Here is a 25,050-nt window from a genome sequence, read left to right as displayed (position 1 = left end):
GACGCACAACCTGTAGGATTATAGAGGAACTGTGGTTTTAACCACCTCACAAGCAAATGTACTTTTTTTAATTTAGATTTTTTTCCAGTTATGACTTGTAAAGTATAACTGAAAATCCTCATTTAAATTTTTTATTTTTTATTTGTTTGTTTATTTTTCCCTAGCAGCAGATTAGTAGGTTCCCTTTGGTTTAAATTGCATCATTCATCTCTTGGTCATTTCCTTCCCTATATCACTTGATTGCCACCATCTTCTACTCATCTTTGATGGTAGAACAAGATACAGAACTTCACAAACACAATTCTGAGTTTATGGTTTATTCTTTGTGGGGTCAGAGAGCACTTGTAAAAACACTTCTATTTTTATTTTTTTTTAATGTAAAACAACAGTTTTCCTTACAGATTATATTACTGACAACAAATTGTGGAAATATATTACTGAGTTTCTTAGTATTTGGTTAACACCCATTTAGCCCCAATAATGACAGTGTGCAGTCAGACTACATGAATTTGTACAAGACCATACAACTATCAGCATAACAATAACCTTGCCTTAAAACTCCCCAGAATTCAATCCAATTGAGCATCGTCGGATGCACCAGACAAGCAAGTCCAGTCCATGGAGGCCCCCGCATTACCCAAAGGATCCACTGTGAACCTCCTGGTGCCAGACACCACAGCGCACCCCCAGAGCTGTCCAGGCGGCAAAGCGAGAACATTACACAATACTGGGCATAATGTTTTGCTTCGTAATGATGTGGCAAATCAATGTACGATTTTCCATTTTCATTTAAATCCATCAGCGTTTTCTCTGAACCCATGCTTCACTAGTAAAGCTTAAAAATAAGGAACTATAGTCTTAATGAATATGTATTCAAAATATTCCACATGTACTTTCTTTATTTTAAATATTTTAACATTTATAAGACCTTTTTTATTTCCTGTTTTAAATAAGATCAAAAAAATTTTAATCCCAGATTTTCAGTGCAGTTTCAAATGTTTAGACCACAGTGTATGCCGTTTTGTTTTTGTTTGTGGTTAACCTAATGGCAAATTTCATTCTGACTTTTGTAGAAAACCACAGGAAGCATGCACCCTTTCTTTACTGCTTGTGGCCATTTAATCTCCTGAGCACCGTGTAGTTATCATTCGATCATTCGGAGCACAAGCCCCGTATAGTATACTGCATGAGATTGTTCAGTTAATTGCGATCGTCATGTGATGCAGGGTTTTCTCTGTAGAGTCTATTAGTCTCTGAATTGCAGGTTATTTCTGTTTGCTAGAATATAATTGCAGGCTCATTGTGTCAATATTTTATGAAGGGAAACATTAGAGCAATGACATCATCAGCACAAAAGGGGCTTTTTTTGGGCTTCAGCACATACATCACCTCCTCGTGTGAAAACAGATTGTTTTTTTTATAGAAATGTGTGATGAGAGCAAATTTTGGTTTCTAGCTTTTGCTACTGTTGAAAAGGATTTTTTTTTGGCATTTTAAGGACATCAAGGCTGCAGACTGACTGCATTCAGATCCTGAGCTTTCTAAAGTAATGAGTCATTGTTTAAGGTTGTCAGTTTACCATGGATTTATTTCAGAGCCCTTGGTGGCCAAAGCTTCCTCCGCACCCTCTTTCTGAGAGGGCGAATGACTCATCAGATTATGTGCACTTGCTCTCCATCTGGTCATAAAGCTGTACATGGACATATTAATTCCTATGTGTAGTAATCTCTGTGTGTGTCTGTGTGTGTCTGTGTGCGTGTGTGCGCATATGTATATATGAGTTTTCACACAAAAATATTGACTGTTTTTTTTATTACTCTATAGTGCTCATAGAGGTTTTTTTTATGTACAAAACACATCTTATTTGTATGCCCAAGAGATTTGCACAATACTGTAAGAGAAACAGCCATTTGGTTGGAGTTCTTCTAATAACTTTGTTGCACATGCTCCTTCCTATTTTCATACATAATACATTATGCAGAATAAATAATTATAAAACAGTAATTCAAACATGATATATAATGCAATTTGTACTACAAATAATATGGCGCCTAAGACTTTTGCACAGTACAGTGTATGTGTGTTTTATTTTTATCTAGAACATCTGGAATGTGGTCAAGTGCATTTGTAAAACCCATCAAGCACCATGATGAAACTGGCTCTCATGAAAACCATCTCAGGAAAGCAAGACCAAAACTTACTTCTGTTGCAGAAGAGAAGGTCATTTAGAGTTGCCAGCCTCAAAAATATCACCAATCTATAGTACCTTAGATTAGAGTCTGTACAGGCTTTACTGAGCATAAGTCGGAGACGCATAAACTGTTTAGAAGAAATTTATTTTTTAATATTTTGGATGCCTTTATCATTGTTTTACAGTATAGAAAGAAATAAAAATCTATTGGCTTTCGTGTGCTGTGGTAGAAAGTTGTGTCTAGAAGCACAATACTGTTTGATTCTTCTGTGTACTAAGCGCAGGCTGATTACACCCTTCTAATGATTACTGGGATGTGTTTACTGTTAAAGAGAGTATAGGGATAGAAAGAGATTTAACATGTTATTGCAGGCATGCACATATAACATTTCTTACTGTTTTACGTTGCACAGTTTGTCAGGTTGCTTTGCATATCATCTGTTTCATGTTAAATAATCGGTCTTGCCTACGTGAGCAAGCTGGGCTTTAGGTTAACTTTCTTACTTGTGACCAACCTGTAAAAGACATGCACACACTGTCAGTTTAAATCCAGTTATTTGGGTAAAACATAAAAGACTTTCATCAGAAACCAGCACAGGTTAGATTGTGTGTAGCGTCAGAGTGAACGTGTTGTGTATACTACCTTCCTTGCTTGGAAACAACGGTCAACTGTCTCTCTGTGAGTGTATAAGAGTATTTTTCTCTCCACTCCACATACGGTTGGATCCAGAGATGCAAGCAGCAGATTAGGAAAACACATAGCAGTTTGAGCAGCCCGCCAGCAAATCAGATTAAACTTTCGCGATTCACACTGTAACGGCTCTTATTAGGGCCGTTAAATTCATGTTTTGCAAAACTGGTCTTGTTTTGCTTTCAATCAATCTAGGGCACCCATTAAACTGTCCAGTGCACGGTCACTTCTTTTATAAACCCTGAACTCACTCTCAGCCGGGTTGTGACATTTTATTTCATTATTTTACAGTTAAATAATTAAAAGTTCAAGAAAATACCTTCTTTTTTTTTTTTTAAAGAAAAAAGTTTAATAAATGCTTAAAGTTTTAAATGTCTGAATAATCCTGTTAAATAATTTTGATATCAATATTGACCAATATAATGGTGATTATGGTTTTGGCCATAACGGAGAAGCCCTAGCTCTTGGTTATGAGACTTTTTTAAGAAGAGGATTAGTTTAGGATGAATATTATTTCTTTATCACTGTTACCCTCACCAGTGTTGTATGTGCTTTCTGTGTGGAATTGTTTAAGACAGGCATTCTTTGCTTACCGTTATCAGCAAGTGGCCTGTTTAAGGGAATCTATTATCATTACTGTTATTAATATACATTATCAAATTGCTTTAAGTATTCTGTTATTATATAAGGGGTGCTTTTCTTAATAGTTCTTTTGATGTTAAGGATTTAGGATTTAAACTAATTCACACCCATTTGTTGTTTTTACTCCGTACCGTGCATCAATAAGTGACTAAACTTTTAGACAACAGACAATACAAGTGCAATATTGCTTTCTTACATCTCCATTGTCTCTAAGCGCGTGCGTGCGTGGTTTTTTTTTTTTTTTTTTTTTGAGCAGCTCAGCACTCCCTAATTGACCCAGTATGCATTTCAGTTTTACAGCCCTCTTTGTCTCTGTTCCAGCTATCAAATGCCATCTGGACTATTATCATTCATGCATACAACAGAATCTGAATGCAAGCATGTCTAAAGTTGTGAAACCAATATAGAGGACCTTGTTGGTAGATTACTTTATATTAGAGGCATCAGACCAGAAACTGCAGCATAAGCAGTGTCGTACTCGTACTGTGCAATGTAAACGTCCTTGTAAAATAGCTGTACCGGTATCACTCTCAAAGAGGGGAAGGGACAGTACACAGTACGCAGGATGTAAAATCCAGATTTTTTTTTAGCTGAAGGTATTCAGACGCTTTTTCCTGTTTTTCTTCAGCTTGATCTGAGCCAGCCTCTGGAGGAGCAGGGCCCGTTAGACGTCATCATCCACAAGCTGACCGATCTGATTCTAGAGGCGGACCAGAACGACACACAGGCTCTGTTATTGGTTCAGCGTGTACAGGTAAGATCTGCCACAATACAAACTTTCTTATGCTTCATTGCCTGGCAGTTAATATTAATTTTCCATATTATGTACGATTGTGAGGAGCGAAATATGTCAGAAGCGGCATTAGCAAACAACCAGTTTAATCAACAACTTTGTCACCTGCTAATTTTTACCCACAAGTTAATTCCACATTATCATACAACAGCTATCAACAACAGGAGTGATGGATAAAGGCTGAGTTTTACTTTTGCGTTAGGTGCAAGCGTGCAGTTTTTGCTAACTATGCGTTTTACATCTCTTCAGTGCTGTTTGTCAGACAAGGAAGTGGTTTGATAAAAAGTGGCATTTCTTCCATGGGTTCAATCAAATTTGTGTAACATCCTTAAATTCAGAGTAGTACAATTCAGATTCAAATTGTGCTGCGGTTCATGTGACAGAGCCTCATGGAGGACATGAGTCAAGTTATATGCAAATATGAATACTAAATCTTTTGTGAGTGTCCATGCACGACTTCCTGAAGCATAAATCAGCGTTCATTTGAGACAAAACTAACTGTCGAAATCAAATGGTGCTCATGATTGTCTAGTTTCACTGTGATTGACAGCGGGGAGGGTAAAGCCATTCCTTCCACCTACAGAGCACAGCAAATATTGCTCCCTAGCATACTATCCACTTATGGCTTTGGCCTTTGGTTTGGATTCAAAATCAATTAATGCTGATTTCCCAATGACATGTCAAATGCTTGTGCGCGTTCTGTTGCACCACTCAGGAGTTATGCATGCTGATTCTCTGTGTCTACATTTATCTTATTGCACTTTCACCTTATATGCAGTGAGGAGTTTATTTTAAACCAGAATCAACACCTACAGTATATTCTGATTAAGCTGGCTGCAAAGCAAAGAATTTGTGTAATGATATTTTTGTACAGCAATGATATACCACAAACATGGGCAATGTTTTGTCAGTAATACATAAATAAAATGGAGCCTGGGTTTAGACAGAAAGCCTCCTCACACTGTACAGCCGTGCCACTTATATCTGGAGTTCTGGGCAACACTTCATCTCATCCATCATGCATCGCACAACTAAATAGTGCTACATTTATGAACATATAAGGAAGTAGATGCTTGTTCTGCTTCACTCGGACCTATCCACGTGTAAATCGTTGCCTGTAAGAGGGTTCAGAAAAAGAAGGGGACTACGCAGCAGTGATCCAAACTGTTAGTGGACAACCACTTTTTGGATTAGGATTAGTCAGTCATAATTAATTTCACACGTGTTTTATAAAGACGTCCTTTTTTTAAAACAAGAAAAAAACTGACGAAACAGAAGGCATGAAAAGCACACTGATTGGTATATATATGAGAGGAGTCTGTATACTGGTTCTTAATTCAGTACTGAAACAAGAGTACTCCACTTACTGTTTACGGTCCTATGTTAAAAAGAAGTCTAAGTTATTGAGGGTTTTAAGAACATTTTGGTCAAATCTGCTGAATAAAAGATTTCAAAATTTCAACCTCTTTTGTATGAGGACCGTGCAAGTCAAAAAAGGACTTTTGGTTGTGCAGAATAACAGAACAACACAGTTATGAGAGAGAAAAAAACTACCCATATTTCTCTATATAATCCCCTGCTACACTGTAGCACTTTTCCCAGCATAAAAAGTTTTCCCAGTATAGCGGTGTCATGATCGGACTGTCTGCTTCATGTCAGAAAACCTGGCCTCCCAGGATCTCCTTAAATGGCCCAAACATGTAGACTTGGCTTTCATTTAATGTAAAGTGGTGGGGTGGACTGAATGCCCTTGTTAATCAAACCAGCCTTTTTTTGTTTTGTTTTTTTACTGTTAAATGAAAGGGCCATTAAAGGAGTTCCTCGTTTATGGAAGTTGTTGCAAGCCGCTTGTGAAAGAAGGAACGTTTCATAACATCGATTGTGCTGCACTGTTCTTTGTAAACATGAGTAAGTAATTATCAAGAATTCAAGCCTGTGTTCCAAATTGTGTAATGAGCAGTAACGTCATAATAGTAATGAAGCAGTTATGTCGTGTTTTAGTACCATAAGATAGGACGTGGTCTAAAAGAATAAAAACATTGTGCTGAAGAGTCCTACCATCACTGCTGTCGAATACAAAGTAAAAAAACTCGTCTATTAGTTAGTTCTCTGTGTGACAGCTTGTACATCATAAATCTACTGAAATGACTGTGGAATGCCTGTGCTTATTCTGTAAGCGCTTACATAATACACATTATTAAGTGATCCAGGCCACCGGTGTCAGCTGCATAGGTCTGGTTAAAGGGAAATAGGGTTGCTCTGGTGTAATCTCAGAACATGCCTCATGCACAAGATCACAGTGGGGTTTTCCTCCAGGCTCTGCGTGTCTCCCGGGATTGTTCGACTTGGCTTTCCTGCTAAATCAAAACGTTCTTTGTTCTCCAGACCGTCTAAAAGCTCTGGCGAGAGCTGGATAGAATGCCGGTTAAAACCCAGATCAGATGATAAATTACGAGGGAGGACAAATCACTCCCTCTTGCCCAATAGAACTGAGTACTGAAATACAAAACTACCAAGAATTACTACATCATTCTTTCCCCCAAGTGCGGAAGTCAAAGTGCATACTCCATAATAAGGATAAATCAGCCGTCTAATTAATATTCACCAAATTTCAATGTAAACTGTTGGAGTATAATAGAGGACAGAGAATCCCGCATACTGCTGCTTTAAGCAGGTCTGGGTCCAAACTTTACTTACGACATTTTGTTAAATTGGATAGATACAAAAAGTGCAGGATTTAATCATTTGTGAACGTAAAACATTGTATGTTAGAAAATACTGTACCTCCCTGCAAGGTGATGTGATTATACACAGTTTTATTAATGTGCACCAGATTAATTTCCCCTTTTAGATGATAAGAACCTGTGTGTGTGTGTGTGTGTGTGTGTGTGTGTGTGTGTGTGTATGTGGAGACGTAACACAGTACAGGAAGAACAGTGTCTTATAAAGGACTACAATTCTAATTCATATTGTTTATAGCTATAAAATAAAAATAATAAAATGTCTTCTGTAAAATTATAGTTTTCTTTTTTTTTTTTTTCCATGTCAGCATGATGGCCTTACATAACACTGATCTGGCAAGATCTGTGCTGTGCATTCCTGTTCACATACTGATACTCTGGCTGACAGCAGACAAGCATGAACAGCACATGTGCCAGCATGCTTGAAGGGTTTCAGGAGATGGTAAAAAGATGCGTGCAATTACTAAAAAGACGAATGGAACGTAAAAGACACATTAGAGGTGCATGATAATAACGCAGTTTGTTCCAGATCTCAGTTTACATGATTTACTCGTGAAGAAGAGAAGCTCAAGCAGATCTGACAGATTTATGCTTAGCGTGAGTGATGTAACAGAGCCCAGGGTGCGCGTGTATACGTGTGTGCGGTCGTGTCCACATTGACAGGGAGTGCAGAAACATTCTTTCTGTTCAATGCTTATAGCGATTGTGTTCACATTGTGCACTTGTGCTGTCATATAATTTATCTATGAATAATAAGAAAATAAGCTCATAAGTGTTGATTGTTATGGGAGTGCAACATTTTCCCTCTTTGATTTGCAGGACTACATAGATGCTCACCCTGAGACCATAGTGCTGGATCCACTACCAGCCATCAGGACACTGCTTGACCGCTGCAAGTCTTACCAGCTGGTTCACCGAATAGAGGCCTGCATGCAAGGTATAGCCAATTTTCTAAAAGATTAGTCTATTTATTTTTTAAACAAAAATCTTGTGAACACTAGAAGTGCCGCGCCAGTGTCACCTACTTATGACGCGGTTCAGCGGTCATTTGACTGCCTATTGTTTTGAATGGGAAGCTGCTGCTGACACACAATGATCTGATTTATTTAAACACAATAATGAGGCTTTATATCCTTAGGAGGGGTCATTACATTGTTTTAGAGAGAATTTAACGGAAGCTTCTAACAGAATAAACAAACTAATGAACTTTCTCAAAACGTTATAAAATTAAGTAAAGCGAAATCCCCTAAATGTTCTTATAAAATATCGCTGATTATCAACGCCAGAATGAATGGCATATTGTCGAAATAACCCAGTATCACATTACTTAAATTAGCCTGGATGCAGGGATGCAGACATACCAATCAGCCATAGCATTAAAACCATTAACATTAACACCACTTAGGTTGTGGGTTTCCCTCATGCCATCAGGATGGCTATGGCCACTTGGGCAAGGCTCCATGGGACGAGGATATTATCGGCGGATCCTTTAGGTGCTGCAATTTGCGGGTTGGGGCTTTTTTTGGATTGGGGTTGTTTGTCCAGATTGAGATCTGGGGGGTTTGGACACCATGTCGGTGGTCTTGGGCTCTTTGTCTGTGTTGCTTTGGGTGTTCTGGTGTCTTTCTGTTGTGGCCAGCAATGATCTTTTTGGCGATTCATGCTCCATTGGCTTTTTTGTGTGATCAAACCAATGAGCCTTGGGTCCTCATGATCCTGTTACCAGTTTACTGGTGTATTGTTGGTTATCAGTGTTTTTTCTTGTTTGTTTGTTTGTTTGTTTTTTCAGTTCACCTGCCAGTGGTTTTAATGTTGTGGCTAAGGGTTATGCAGTATACAGCTGTGGTACAAAAATTAAAAACGGGTGATTTTTTTTATTATGGTCTCTGGGTCATTTAGCTGCGAAATGTAGCTCAATAGGTATGGACATGGCAGGTCAGTATAAAACTATCCTAATTAATCAATTTATCTGATAAAACATTACTGTCCTGATAGAAATGCTAGTTCATTCTTTTGGTTTGGTTTTGTATTAAACGAGATGATAAACAAATGAGAGAGGCGAAAGTTTTGCTGTTTACTTAATCTGGGTTTTGTCCTATTAAAACTCTGAATGTTTAGTTTATTGGTTGGAAATATAGTAATAGAGAAATAAATAAATTGAGAATGAGCACAGTGCTAGAGCTTAGTACTTAATAGGGATGGGAATCACTAATTGCCTCTCAATACGGTTTTACAATTCTTACATGCTAATTCGATTAAAATTGCGATTCTATAAGTGTTTTTTATAGATTTTATAAACTATCCCAGGTCAGTATTACATTCACACCCGTTACAGCTGTAAACCTTCAAGAAGAATGTGCCATATGGTTAAACACTATTGATTTGATTCCATTTTTGTGCATTGTGATTTTCGATTTAATAGCACTAATGTTTGTCTGAATCGTTCCAAGCTTGTCTATACTGTACTTCTTGCAGGTTTCGAAATAAAAAAAAAAATAGAAAGACTAAAAAGTATTCAATAAACACTGGCATGTTGTGTAAGTTGCATTGTCATGTCTCAAACTAAATCACCACACACACAAAAAAGAACCACGATTCATAATTAAATAATTTTAACCCCCCCTCCCCCACCCCTCACTCATTAGTAATTAAGTAGTTAATAATTTAGAGAGCAGTTATTTACTTTGATTGCTTATTTTGCTTAATAATCCAAATTTCCTGAACATAGGTGCAGGTTTACAGCTTTGTTCTTTGTCTCGGTTTACTCCTCGTACATCAGTTAAATTGCTTGTGCTGCCTGTGACCCAATGCAGAGCATGGGATTCACTTCCTGCACTTGACACGGTGTGATTCAATGTCAAATTGCTTTCTTACTGCAACTAAGGGTAACAGACCCAGTAATTTTACCCCAGTATGTTTAGTGTGTGCATACCTGAGGAAGGAGGAGGCAAATAGTACCAGACCTTGTTTTAACCTGCCTTAACACTGTATATGTGAACTCATGAGGGGAATCTATGCAAAGGACTCGGACTACTCTCACTGGCTCATGTGATTGATAAATATCACATGTTTAGTGCAGGTTTTTTCCTTTAATTTGTCATCCATTTGTATGTGTGAGTGTGTTTGTCCACATTGCAATTTTAATACAAATATTTAGCAGAAAGAGGAATCCTGAATTGGTACAGACCTAAACACGCGTAGTGTGTGTGTGTTTGTCTGAGTGTTCTGTGAGTCCTTTACTTTGCTGTCACACATGGCAGATGGTTATGTAACTAAATCATCTGTAAGCTTCCAGTCTGTTTCTGTTCCTCTCTCACGTGTCAGACATGCATCGTTTTTTTCTAGTAGTTATGTTAAGTATTTAAGGTTCAAAATAGCTTGAAGTGTACACCATGCTGAGATTTTACATCAAATGTGCAGCCTTCAGTCTTTTATGACTAAGTTTTTTTTTAAATGTATCATTACTCTTCACAGATGACTGCGCGACTCACAAAAACATGTAGCTGAGAGACTGATGAAATAAAAGGAGAGAGGATAAACTTTTCTATTATTATTATATAATAAACTCATAAAACAAAAACAGCACTTTGTTTTACTGTTGTCTATACTGCTTTTGTTTCACTTTATAAGTCTGTGTTGTACAGTATGAGGCAAGAAAAGGTAAAGATTTTCTTTAAAAGTTTAAAAGCAAGCTCTGTTTAGCACGTAACTGATTTTAGACCATATGCACATGTGCTGCCTTTGTTGTACTCGCGCACATGCTTTGTGTTACTGCAGCTAGGTTACAATAAGAGGTCCCGTGGTGTGATTAAGTGGCTTTCTGCAGAGAAAGTCAGTGAGCCTGTTCAGACTTTCCTCCATATGACTCATTGTCAGTGCACCGTGTTCCGCCTAAACATTGTCCGTTCCTGCCTTATATCCTGTCCCTGGACAAGAGCATAACTTGCACTTTTAAAATCATTTCCCGCTTGTGTTTATGTGAGCCCTGCGCTGGCCTCCTGTTTGTGCTAATGGCAAAGAGCTCTGTAAAGGAGAATTCTGGCCTTTTAAAGTGCACTGTCTAACACCGCTTCATGTAGGCCTACTGTAAATAGTCATTACTGGTTATCGCTGTTGCTTTCTAACCGTTGACATTGTTGAGGTTTTAAGACATGCTTTTATGATAAGGGTCCTAAATAGAATCTTGCTCACAGTGGGCTGTCAAAGGTTTTGATTTGTACGTAGCAGATTGAGTTTTCTAGCTTTATTCTAGCTCTTGTTGCCATTATTATCTATTGAGTGTGTTATTTTAGAAATGGGCATCAGTATAGGCGTCGCAACGATACCCCAGATGTCGATTCAGTTTTTATTGATTCTATAAGTATCCCGATTTTTAAAAATATCCTGATTACATATTAATTTTTTTTTCCCCTTTCTTAGATTTTTTTTACAGTTCTAAACAGACTTCACAATTAGTTCATTCCTACCACATGAGGTGCTGTGCTGCCTGCCAGTGTGTAAATAGTTTAGAGCGGACCACCTTTAGGATTCTGGAGGAACTGCAAGCATAAATGAATTATAAATGGATTTTTTAAAAATTGGATTTTGGATTTAGTGTGGTGGTGCATGAAACATAAAAGAAAACAAAGAAACCATCACCATCTTGTATTACCCTAAATCTTGTTTTTGTTTTTTTCCTTTTAAATGGTTTTATTATTAGTAGATAAAAAAATTGTGGTTAAAATTGCTTTGTCCCAAACTGGATGTACAAAAAAAAAAGTCATTAAGTCTCTATCCAGTCTATGCAGCTTTGCGTCAGTGTTAAAGTATCAACACATCCTAGCATTCTTTCCTTAGTACCATTTAGTCAACCTTGTTGATCAATACCTCACAATATGAATATGTCTGGGGAAAAACACTGTGAGAAAAAGCTGCGGGCCTGTCAGTGCAGATCTAACCAGAGTATTATGTAATACATTTTATTAATTAGCCATGGAGGTGAAAGTGACCTGACACAGCATGTCTTTACTGAGATGCACTGGAAAGCCACATGAGCTAATGGTGCAACATTACTACATTCTTTGTTAGAAATATATTTTCTAATATAATACCTAAGTGGTATAACATAAAGAATAACTGCTTGCAAAGCTTTTTCTGTGTGCCATATGTTTAAACACTATTGATTTCGATTCCATTTTTGTGCATTGTTATTTTCTGATACATTAGGTTTTTTAGTATTTAAAAGAAAAGTTGCATTGTTGACTGGTTTACATGTCTCGTCTCAAACAAAGCGATAAAAATTCTGCCTGTCCAGTAGTTGATGAGAATGCCTGCTTTTAAGCCACCATTAACTCAAATGAAGAGGAAGAAGCGCTAAGCCTGCAAAACAAAAGTATTTTGCAATTTCTTTGCAGAAAATGCAAGAAGTTTGTATTTTCTGCAAAAGCTGCAATATAAATTGTTTCGGCAGTTGAGCAAATGAAAAGTGTAAAATCGATTCTAAACTGACCCATCGATTTAATCGCTGTTTTTTTTAAATGGAGGCTGTTTTGTACTGAAGACAAAGTCTTGTTGTTGGACTGAAGACTGGAAGAAATGTCTTGAAAGATCTGAAGGCGAGTCTGTATGGTTCCTAAAACAATGGAGATGCTTTCGGTCTCTGATGGAGTGCAGTGCAAAATAGGTTTTTATGAAAACAATAATAAAACAACAGAAGGTACACATCACGCTGTTACTATCAGGCCTCACACCTCCAGGGTCAAGGGTTCAATCCCTGCCTTGGGTCTGTGGGAGTCTGTATGCTTTTTTTGTATGAGAGAGTCTTTACTAGTTCTTATACAATAGTTTAAAGCAAACGAATTGTTCTAATATGTGTACGTGCACACCTATGATCAGCTGGATGTTGCGTCAGTGGTTTTAAAGGCGTATAACTGTTTTTTAGTATCCGTTTCATAATCTAAGACCTAAGTACAAAGATTTTGAGTGTCAAGAGCGTTGTCTGTATGTGTCAGCTGTTTCTTCATCAGGCTGTTGAAAGTCTACCCCAAAGCTGTCCAACTTGCAGGGCTGCATGCTTTACTTCTCATTAGCTTGTGCTATTTCATTAGGAGAGTTTTACAAAGAAAGGAAAAAAGTGCACTGCTGAAATGGACTTTTTCTAAAACGTGGGATGTGTTTCTGACCAGCTTGAAAGAAAACCGAAGGAGGAAAAGCTCTGTATCAAGTTTATGAGGAGGTCAAAAAGTTCAGAACGAAAAATGTTCCAAAAAAAAAAATTAGGAGAGTTTTCCAAATCAGGCAGACAAATTGCTCCAGTACAAAAGAAAAAACATATTGGCCGGTGTAATAAGCTCTGCTTTCCTAATCTAGAATAAGTAGTGATTGCTCTGAAAATGACAGAAATCATCAGTATGGACCTACTCAGAATGATTTCTGTGCCAGTAGAGAAGAAATTTAAAACCATCATGGCTTTTGATGTCAGTATCCCAGAGAATGCTCAAACATATTTCTTGTTGTATTAGCCGTCTACACCAGTATATGGGAGTTGTAATTAAATTATATGCTCTGACTTCTGCTTTGCTATAAAAAAAAAATGTACAGCACTATTTATATGTATTCCACGGCCCTCCATGGCCAATAGCGTCTAGAGTTTATTTCCACTCTGAAGCTTGCATTTGCGACACCTTACTGCTGACTCAATATGAAGTCCCAAAGAAAAATAAATTAATTAATAAATAAAAATGGTGAGCTCAGGAACACCCACCAAAAATCAGAAAGGCGAGACTAAAGTTGACTAAGAAATATATATATATATATATATAATATGTGTGTGTGTCCACGGATAGATAGGACAAAGATGTTGGAACTTTATACTTTCAGTATGACTAGAGAAGATTATGGAGAAAGGAAGAAACTGAGCCATGTGTAACAAGTGTACCACCTCATATTATGGCAGCAATATGAATTCAGAAATGTCTTGGCCTATTACCAAATAGCTGCCTGCTAAATTTGATATTTACCTTCATTAGGCACTGTTTCTGATATTATACTCACCTGAAATGCAATTCATAATTTTGTTTGCCTTGTTACATTAAGAACACAAGTTAGGAAAAATTACCGTAATTCTTAGTAGAGTGTTGCCCTATTGTGAATAACCTCACTCGAACTTGCTTAATGGGCATCAGGCACTTCCATGAACTTTGTCATTTGGTTGTCCAGCTGACATGTGTTGGTATTTAAAATGAGTAAAAAACATTCATGTCCGCCATTTAGACAATGCAAGCAGACAGACAGCCATCAGAAAGCTTCTACTTGGAGTAACACAAGCAGACGTTGCCAGATAGTTTGAAGTTTGCCAGGAATATAATTTCCAGGCTATGAAACAGAATCCGAACATATGGTTCCACTGCTGATGGCCCTAGGTCTGGAAGGCCAAGAGTAACAATGCCAAGAAAAGACAGACTAATTAAATAGCGTTATAAAATATGTTGTGTTTGCTGGACAAGTAAGAAGGTATATCATGAAATTTAAAATTAAGTTGCACACTTTATTTATTTGACAGAAATCAATTTCGTAAGAAATGTATAGTAAAAGACTTTGGGTTTTGATTTTGCTTTCACATACAAAATTTGCCCATTTCAAAAGATTACTTTGGTCATTAGTTTTTTTAGTCTTACAGTGGTGTAATGTGATGTGCTTACAATCTGTCGATTACGTGTTGAGATATAGATCATCTGATGACTGTGATGATTAGCTGATGAGGTTCTGGCAATTTATTTATTTATTTAAATTTTAGAGAGAGACATTAACACTGTGTTACAGAAGTCAGCCAAGGTTTTATTGTACAGTTAATTGTTCAAATAAAACTGCTGTTAACGCATGTAAGACAGGTTTAAGAGGAGACGCATCATTTGCAAGGTATTTGAATTTTAGGTAAAGGAGGACATTTGTTTGCCTAGTCTGACTTTTTTGTGTGACTCATTTTGGATGTGGGATTTTAAGATTCAGGCAGAAAGACTCTTGAAGCCGTTCCTCAAATCTTCCTGAGTGCACATTTTAAACAAGAAAGGAATGACAATCTCCAAATTTGGTTTTATTATGCTGGATATCTTGACCTAGGATGAAATGGTCTGGATTTGAGTTGGATAAATACTGCTTTCTATATATACTGAAAGCGAGGAGATTCTGGCAGAACCTGCTGATTAATTACTGTCTGTTTAATGTTACAGGAACGGAGCAGTTTGGAATTATGTTTTTTTTTTCTTTTTTTTTAATGTGGAAAATCTGATTATCTTTATAAATCGAGCGTAAATCATGTATTTATGCTTAAATCTTTCTTGTAAAAGTCCAAGACTTTAAATAAGAATACGCTTTCAATGAAACTCCTGAGTTTACGCACTGCTATCACACACTAAGCTTTCTGCAGCCCGGACGATTTAGGCAGAAAGGCAGATGAGACGAGATTTGAGCCTCGGCCGTTTCAATGCCATAATCCCTGAGATTGTGATCTGTTCTGTTGACACAGTGTCATAATTCAGGTCTTTAGCATTTTACAAGCGTAAAGCGAGTTCTGGTTTCTGATGGTCCATATAGTATATAATTAATGTCTGTGAATCCTGTATGCACAAGGAACTTGCAGTGTGTCAGCCAGTCAAGGAATGGAAAGTTTCAGGGTATTTTAAGACATTCCATTGGGAAGTGAAATACACAGTGTTGATTTCAAAGACAAAGTTTAGGACTACTCCATCCATTAGTCAGCTGTCTACCCAACATTCTTATGTTTTTTGAAGCAGAATCAGGGCAGAACTCCAGACTTTAGCAGACCTTCTCAAACATCAGGTAAACATAAATGAAAACATCACGTAAACGTGTCAGCCGGAACTTACAGGTCTTCAGAGATGAACGAGTGTTTAGACAGAGCTGAAGATTGATAATTAAACATTCCCAATTTAGTTCCATAGCTGAAATGTCAAAGAACCTGTGGACCTTCTCACATATTGTTGGACCTTTTTTTGGGGAGATTTTGCTATTGTTTAAATACTTTAATAAATCTACATTGTGTATGTGTATTAATATCAACATATTTGGCAAGTGGGTTTATAAATTATTTTAACATACTTGTCTAAATGACTGAGCAAGTTTACCAAAATGTCACATCGACAGTTTATGTTGCTTCTATAAATCCCATGAAGGTCTGTGAGGGGGGAAACCCTATGAAACTGTAAGTGTCCGGCTATACTGCAAAACTTCTGGCTTGTTACTGTTGATTAGAATAGGCTGTTATCTGAGCCGGCTAGCAGCTAGTCTTACGTAAGCTTCCTCAGGAGTATCTGAACAAAAGCTCAGGCTCTGTTGCACTGATAAGAAAACCACTGTGTTTTATTAATATATTTTTTCTTTCCACTTTCGATCCTGCAGAATTGCTTGGCAGACAATAATGTAGTCATTCAGTAGAAAGGCAACTCGGTCAGCCAAACAGGAAGTGAAGTGAGAGCTTGTGTTCCCCGGTGTAATGCCAGGTTTAACACTGGCCTTTGGCATCTGTTTTTAACCAAGGAGCATTTCTTAATGCTGCAGAGTGATGCTTATTTATAAAATGCGTAGAATGACAACACGGTGAAAGCAGTGCATGGCATGGCAAGTGTATCACAGGCAAGTCTACCACAGGCAAATGACTGCTTAGATAAATCTTTGCTTATAACAAATTTATTTGATAAGGGTTTCACTTCCTTTTATTAAGTGAACTGCAAAGAAATGATGGATGAAGTGTACAAAATACAGTATATGATTTAGACAAAAAAAATTTTGTTCATTTTCACATAAAAAAAATCATTCATATATATATATATATATATATATATATATATATATATATATATATAAAGCCTGTGCATTATACTTTAAAGACCTTAACAATATGAATGTTGATGAGAGTGCATGGTGATCTTATCGGACTGCTGTCATCAGTTTGATAAAGCTTGTAGTCATGATTCTGTCGTATCAGCACCTTCCAAATTTCCTTATCAGCAGTGACGGCAGGCGAGTACTCGGTAGCATTGGCTGGCACACAATGCACACGATATGGCTGAATCACAATGAACTTTAGGCTACACGGTTGGGTGGATAATAGATTCAGGGGACAAAAATAATACAATGATAAAATTTTGAGTGCCGTGACAGTCATAACCGTAGGTCATATTGTGTGTTTGTGTGTGTTGCTTGGAACCAGTGTGAATTGTCTACGCATAGATCATCCGCCAGCTCGGATATCTCAAACGTCATCATGGCACGAATGTCCGGCACAAAAGGAGTCAAACTACATGGTGACAGACAGCCAGTCACAGAAAAACAATGGGAAAGTAAGTTAGAAAGCTGAATTAAGGACTGCTATTATTTTTCCTTGCTCAAAGGCTAAAACATTTATTAGTTGTGTAACTTGGTGAAATGGGTTTGTTGAAAGTTTCTGAGGGTATCCTGTAATGTAGTAGTAGTAGTACTGTTGTAGTAGAGCTGCCATTTCCCCTCCTCCGCCGACTGAAAGTGCTTTGTTGAGCAAAACTGTTTCACGGTCACCGAAATTGATCCTTTCCTTTCATTCTCACCACAATGTTTGCTTGCAAGATGCAGAACAGTGAGAGTACGTTATTTCCAAACAAAGCCTTGAACCCGTGGCTCATCTTGCACTCGGCCTATTGGCAGGCCTCCTGTATTATGCAGAAGGAGCCATGGCTCAGTGCGGCGCGCTCATTGTTTCTCTGCCACCAGAGTAAACAGGGAAGAGACTGAACCGATGACTGAGTAGCTTTCAGAAAGGGCAGTTTATAGTTGTTTCATGAGGGTGACTAAGGGTAACATCTGCTCCTGCCAAAAACGCGTATTCCAGCCGAAAGCAGAACTAAGCAACGTATTTTCCACCCATTTGATATAATGCAGAAATATATACTTTTTTAAAATTATTATTTTATTATTATTATTATTTAACTTCCACCTATTTGTCTTTCTCTCTTTAGATGAGAGAATCTGCTCTCCTCCTTTCATGGTGTTGAACAGTGAGTGTGGTCCAGACACGCTGGAACAGATCAAGCAACATGGTCTTACATTCCCCTTCAGTAAGTCACTCTTCTTCCTGTAAAGAAAAAGAACACAGGAAGTGGCAGTTTGTTTTACTGTGTTATAAAGCAAGCTGCTGAGAATCTAAAACATTTTCAGATTTAGTCATCATGTTCTAACAACACAGGATCGCACAACATCTGTTGCATGCTGTCAACATCCACAAAGCCAGAGCAGTTCATGATCATATTATACTGTATTTAACCGAGTCCTTTTGTTGTAAATTGATACGGTATACATTTTCTTTTAATTCTTTAGTTTGCAAAACACGAGTAGCACATGGAACCAACTCCCATGAGGTAAGACTTCCACATTTTTCCACTTAAACTCCCTAGTCTATAAAAGCTAACCACAGGTAATCAAATATTAACAGACTAAACACACACAATTTCCCTAATGTTTTAAGCTTGGTTCTGCATTGATATCAACGTGGAGTGTTTTTTTTTTTTTTTTTTTGCCAAACAAGGCATTAAAAATTCTTGTTTGCCTTTAGGCTGAGGAACATGTTTAGCGTAATCATTATGTGCTTCCCCATTGCGTCACACTTCATACACTGTTCTTTCTGTGTTTCTGAAGATGGCCATTATCTTTAGTGCTGAGGATCTGAGGGATGTGAAGCCCCCGTGTGTTATTCAGAGCTTCATCAACCATAATGCTGTGCTCTATAAGGTGTTTGTGGTGGGTGAGTCTTACACTGTGGTGGAAAGACCCTCCCTGAAGAACTTCCCATCTGGCCCTGCTGGTGAGCCTTCAGCACTGCGACTGTTTCTACTGTATATTACAGCATATTATTGGCTTATTCCTGTGTAATAAGTGGCTTTTTGTTAGATACCTAGTCTGTAATGTGAATTTAATGCTAATTAATTAATTTAGTGGTATGTTCAGAGTTTGTACCTACATACTGTACAACAAGCTGGTCTGATCCTATGCTGCAGCCCAATCCTGTTTTTAGTCTCAATCCAGTCTCAATCCAGACTTAGACAACATATTCAATTTTATCATTTGAAGAGATCTGTTAACTTTATGTAAAGTAAAGTCACCGTCTTCCAGGCAGATCCACATTCCTCTCTGTCTCCTCCTGTCTGGCTATGTGAGTCAGGTTTCTCACAGCCTCCTTGCTCCTGGCTTCTGCTGCAGCCTAGTGGCCAGTTCACACATGTACAGTCTTACATCTATTAAACACAGATGCAAATTGGCAAAAATATGGTGATTCACTCTTTTTTCTTTCACATTTTTCAGACCGAAAAGCTATTTTCTTCAACAGCCATAATGTGTCCAAACCAGAGTCATCCTCAGACCTTACATCCGTAAGTCTCACTGAAATTACACAAATTTTACTTTCACGGTTATTAACTTATTGGACATTTTCCTATTTATGGATATAATTCAAATAAATGTCTCTGTATATTTAAATCATTTCTCTTCCTGTTAGCGAGATAATGTAGAGGGTGTGTCCCAGCCACCCAATGATGATGTCATTAGGAAACTGTCCAGATCTTTGCGACAGGCTTTGAGAGTTTCACTCTTTGGCATCGATGTTATCATCAACAACCAGACAGGCCAACATGCAGTCATTGACATCAATGCTTTCCCCGGTGAGTGTTTCAGCACAGGGTGTGTATGTGGTGTATGGCATATGTTTTCTCTACAGTGCATCGCATACAATTTTTTCATCAGTTTGCACAACACTAGTTATGCATTTGTACAAATGTTGCCCTCTTTTTTTTTTTTTTTTTACAGTCTATCAAGCAGAGCCTTAGCAGTATTCACGTGAATAAAGCCTTTTTCTAAGTGTAAATTTGTTTAGTGTATATCAAATCACCAAGACAACATAATAAAAAAACTTTTTCTTACAGTATGTTCATGCTCTATGGATATATACAAGCATACAGAGTCAGCCAAAAATGTATACACACTTCCGGGGAAGAAAAACTTTATTTATAAACTAAATGTATTGCTCTACGTTATATATGATAATATTTGGATTATACTATTTTTTTTTTGCCTTACATGTTTGGCTGACTTTGTATATATTAGTGTATATAAAATACACACACACACAAACACAACGTTTGAGTTGTACTATGTGTTATTAGTTTTGAAATCTCCAGTATTGTTCCAGAATGTAGAAAATAAATCAATAAACAAAAAAATAATAATAAGTTGTGCCCAAAGGTCCTGACCTCTGCTAGTTTTAAATTAAAATATCCTCGAAACAGATAAAACTTAAGATGTCATCATGCTTCATAGACTTTACAAGAGCTCCTGATTCAGCTGACAGCCCCGAACTGCCAGTGATCTACAACCATATTTTCTATTTTCTGTAAACTAACCCTTTTCCCCAAAATATGATTATGGCCAAAATGTTTGATTTTGTTTTCAGTTGAACACTGTACAAGTCATCTGTACTGTGTAAAAGCAAAATGCTTTGACTTTTGGTGTAAAGTTGATGTGGCAGAAACTGTTTAATTATTACCCAGAGAACCCCATCACAGTAAAGTATGACGGTAGTAGCATCATGTTATGGGTATGATAAACTGGTCAGGGTAAAGGGCAAGATGAATGGAGCTGAATACAGGGCAGTCGTAGGAAGAAAAACTTTCCAGTCTGCAGGAGTTCTGACACTGTGGTGGGGCTTCATCTACCAACAAGACAATGACTCTAAGGAAACTGGCAAAGGTTCCCTGGAAGGGGTTTAAAAAGCTAAAGAACCAAAAATGTTTTGAATTGCACAGACAAGATTTCAAATCGATTGAAAATCTGTGGCAATACTTAACTGTTGCTTAGCAACATTCTCCATTCAGTCTGACAGAGCTTGAGCGATTTTGCTTAAAAGAACTGGTAAAAATACCAGAATACAGATGTGCAAAGCTGATAGAGACATGCAAATTTAGCAACTTCAAGTCTTAAATAATCTTTAAATCATATGGTGAAAGTCCAAATTAAATCCCTTGTAATTGGAAGTTCGCTGTAGTTTTATATTACTACAAAATGCATGCAAGGATCCTCCCATTCAATATATACGTCGTAACACTTCTGTTAAATGGTAGCTACATGTTTTAAACGGTACGACTTCTTAGTTCTGCTCTTTGTATGTTTACAGGGTATGAGGGTGTTCCAGAGTTCTTCACTGACCTCCTTAACCACATCACCAGTGTGCTCCAAGGTCAGTCTTCCATTGACCATCCTTCTCTGCCACTGGCTTCACCCCCCTCAGCGGCATTAACACCACCAGTCACAGAGGAGCGGAGCGGAGCCCCTTCCCAAGATTGCTGCAGCCTGTTAGAGGAAGATTCAGACAAGAGCAGCAGCAGCGCATGGATCTTGGAGGGGGACGAAGGACTGAAGAGTCCATGCCAGAGACTGGGTTGCAATTCAGCAGTGTCACCCAACTTCCAACAGCACTGCGTGGCCACTATTGCCACTAAAGCCTCCTCACAGTGACCACCACCTTTCCCTCTGCTGAACAAAACAAGAACAGAGTAAATAACAACAAAAAATGATAATAGATAATATTAAAGCGGTATCCGTAATCAGAAATAAACCTTTTACTATAGTCGTTGATAGTGTTAATTATAGGGTGATGGATTCCTTATACCTTTTGTGTATTTTCTTTTTCCAAGTCTAACACTCAGTACTGTAAAAAGAATTCAGTATTGATTAACAGATTTGTTGTTCATATTTGTTTTAAAATGTTTTTTATTTAGAAGCATTGTGAAGAATGAGAGGAAATGAGTTTCATGCAAGGTATTGGAAGGGATCGTAACTGTACACCATTGGTTTGAGCAGATTGAGGGTTTTAATGATATGTTGGTTTGCCAGTGGATGTGTACCTGTAAGTCAGTCCTGTAACTTTCAACAGCTTTATACTTCATGTCAATCCAAGTGTCAGTCCTATACTATAATGGTCTCTGATGTGTTATTGAACGTCTCCCCGTCATGTCCCAACCAAGAAGAGCAATTTTGATAAAATATAAGTTCTTGTAAGGGAGAATTACATTTATTTCACAAAACAACATTCACTCCGTTAGTGGCTGTGTATTTCAACTCTAGATTTTTAGCTTAGCAGTTAAATTTTACCTGCCTTGGTAAAACATAACGACACCTGATGTTCCACTGTTTGCCTTTCCTTATTTTGTGATGATCCAAGCTTGGGAATTGCAATGACAAGTGTCATTAATGTTTGGATTGTGTTCTGAGATGACAAATGTGAAAATTGAAAGTGCATTTTCTGTGTGCATTTGTGCATGCATGTGTCTATGGGTGTGTCTCTGACCAGAAATTCTTGCATTCCAGTATTTTGGATGTGGTCTGGTACAGTTGTTTTTTGAATTGTAAATTTTTATAACCACATCCCCTTAAGTCCCAGAGTTAGAGTTGTTATCTGGTGACTGTAGATATTGAGGTGTTTTTGTCTTTTTAAATAACACAGAAAAGGTATGTTTTTGAGAAATCATACATGAAGGCGATTATTAATGCCTAATCCTATAACCATTCCTGTTTAGATTATCAAAAATTATATTTAATTTATATACAGTCTTTATACTAAAAAGTGACTAACAAATCCAAATGATTTAGATCTGGTTATTTAAAAAAATAATTAAGAAAGTTAGGATAAAAAGTTAGGATTGCTGTTTTTTTTTTATGGAAGCTTGTATTCTGACAAATAGTGATTATGATAATTAGCTTTTTGACCCCCTTTTGGAAACACTTACTTGACTTTGATTAAGCGAATGCAACCAGTGCAAATGGTTTACCTGAAATAAGGGCATTTCTTAGATAAGTGCTACAGACTTAAAAGACTTTATGTAAAATGCACCATCTGGTTGATGCATGTTCACATGATCACATGATTTTATAAGCTTATGTTCTTTTGGTATACATGTTTATTAGTGAATTTCTTGGTGCTCGTCACTATATTGATTTTATTTAGCAGAGAGGAAACTAAAATCATTTCAAATTTTTTGTTTTTAATCAGATCAATAGATTGGTAGTTGATTAAAATATATTTTATTTTTTGCCATCGAAGATTACATTTAAAAGGGAAATATAGCAATTTAGTTTTAAAATTGAATATGGGCATTTTTAGTTGTATTATTATTATTGTTGTTATACTAGTGCAGTCAGCAATGTCTGAAGAGACAGTTTGACATAGTACCAGGGGAATTTTGCAAATCTATGATATTAATTGCAAAACTATGATATTGATTTTACTTTTTGCTTTGTCAAATCCTATTCTTGCATCAGGAACTGGTTTGGGTCACAGATGTAAATTTGTATTTGAAGAACCTTGCTACAGTACATCCACTGACCTTTTTTGGGAAGATGGTATATGTTGATCTTTCCTTCACCTTTAGATGTCCATTTTTAAAAGTCAAACATCTTTTCCTTTTTTATTCAGTGTATACCAAAATGCTAAGCACCTTTGCACAGACAATAATTTAAAATTTCAGTCTTTATAGTTTCCTTTATTGGATGGTGTTTAGTTTCTGCTGGGTGGAATACCTGCCTATCCAATCAACATATTAAACTTGACATGGTTGTAGACATGAACTGAGTGCAGTTGTGGTTTAATGTATATGAATACAAATGATTGGAACAGCCTTTATTTGGTTGATATAAGGTGAAAATGAAAATTGCCCTGAAAATGGCCCGCTTCTTCAACCTGTGTACTGGAGAGGATGCGACAGCTTTGTACACTGCTCTACTTTGTCTCTTAATTGTACACTCGCATTTATTGTGCTTTGACATGGGAAAATCACCTACTCAATACTCCAACTCTTCAAGTTCTCTTGAAATCCACTTGAATGTTTACTTAGAAATGTTATATTATATAAATATATTATAGCCTTTGTATGTATACAGTGCACAAACCCTCCTACACCTGCGTACATACCTTCGTTCATAGAGAACGTCATGTTAACATTGTGTTTTGTAAGTTTAAAATCAAATCTACACTTTGTGATTCCTTTTAGATAAAAGATTTTAAAAATGTACTGTATATTTGTGTTTTTTAATACTGTAGTTGTGTGTGTGTGTGTGGTTAAAGGTTTTATATCTTAGCAGGAAGAACTATTTCTATGAAGATGGGAATAACTGATTGTTTGAACCTTGGCGGGACGTCTGAATGGTTTCTATGAGAAGCTATATATATATATATATATATATATATATATATACTCAGCAAAAAAAGAAACGTCCTCTGACTTTCAACTGTTTTTACTTTCAGAAAACTTAATGTGTAAATATTTGTATTAACACTAAAAGAGTCAACACCATAAGACATAAACTAAAAATGTTTCACAATGTGTCCCTGAATGAAGGGAGGCTCAAAATCAAAAGTACCAGTCAGTATCTGGTGTGATATTCGGATGTACCGATCCTGTGCAGGTGTTGTTACACGTGGTCTTCCACTGCGAGGATGATCAGCTGTCTCCCTGTAGCGCTGTCTTAGGCGTCTCACAGTGCGGACATGGCAATTTATTGCCCTAGCCACATTAGCAGTCCTCATGCCTCCCTGCAGCATGCTTAATGCACGTTTACGCTCTTTAGTGTTCTGCGTTTTTAGAACTGTGACATTAAATGCCTACTTTCTGTAAGCTGTCAAGGTCTTAACGACCATTCCACAGGTGCATGTTAATTAATTGAACATTGTTTAAACCCTTTACAATGAAGATCTGTAAAGTTATTTAGATTTTTACATTATTGTTGAAATACACAGTCCTGAAAAAGGAACGTTTCTTTTTTTGCTGAGTGTATGTATATATATATATATATATATATATATATATACATTGTATATATATATATATATATATAAATTTAACTGCAAAACTAACAATGTCTAAGTTTGCTTTTAAATGTGATTCAGTTTTGTGTGTAGATCAAGCATTAATTATTTGCA

The 25,050-nt window shown here is 37.0% G+C and overlaps 1 protein-coding gene across 1 annotated transcript in view; it reads left to right on the top strand.

Annotated features, from left to right (window-relative positions):
• The window catches only part of itpk1b (inositol-tetrakisphosphate 1-kinase b), a 41,616-nt gene extending 17,476 nt beyond the window's left edge, over positions 1–24,140 (top strand). Inside the window, exons 4-11 of the mRNA XM_053510028.1 lie at positions 4,153–4,278; positions 7,878–7,995; positions 18,047–18,145; positions 18,405–18,445; positions 18,723–18,888; positions 19,386–19,453; positions 19,579–19,741; positions 21,250–24,140. Of these exons, the coding sequence (XP_053366003.1) occupies positions 4,153–4,278; positions 7,878–7,995; positions 18,047–18,145; positions 18,405–18,445; positions 18,723–18,888; positions 19,386–19,453; positions 19,579–19,741; positions 21,250–21,590 (1,122 nt within the window). The 3' untranslated portion in view covers positions 21,591–24,140. The remainder of the gene's footprint in view (positions 1–4,152; positions 4,279–7,877; positions 7,996–18,046; positions 18,146–18,404; positions 18,446–18,722; positions 18,889–19,385; positions 19,454–19,578; positions 19,742–21,249) is intronic.
• Positions 24,141–25,050: the final 910 nt, after the last annotated feature.

Source organism: Clarias gariepinus, chromosome 13, assembly GCF_024256425.1.
Source record: "Clarias gariepinus isolate MV-2021 ecotype Netherlands chromosome 13, CGAR_prim_01v2, whole genome shotgun sequence".
NCBI classification, from domain to species: domain Eukaryota; kingdom Metazoa; phylum Chordata; class Actinopteri; order Siluriformes; family Clariidae; genus Clarias; species Clarias gariepinus.
The sequence above is the reverse complement of the archived record's forward strand: the minus strand, read 5'-3'. Positions and strand labels throughout refer to the sequence as shown.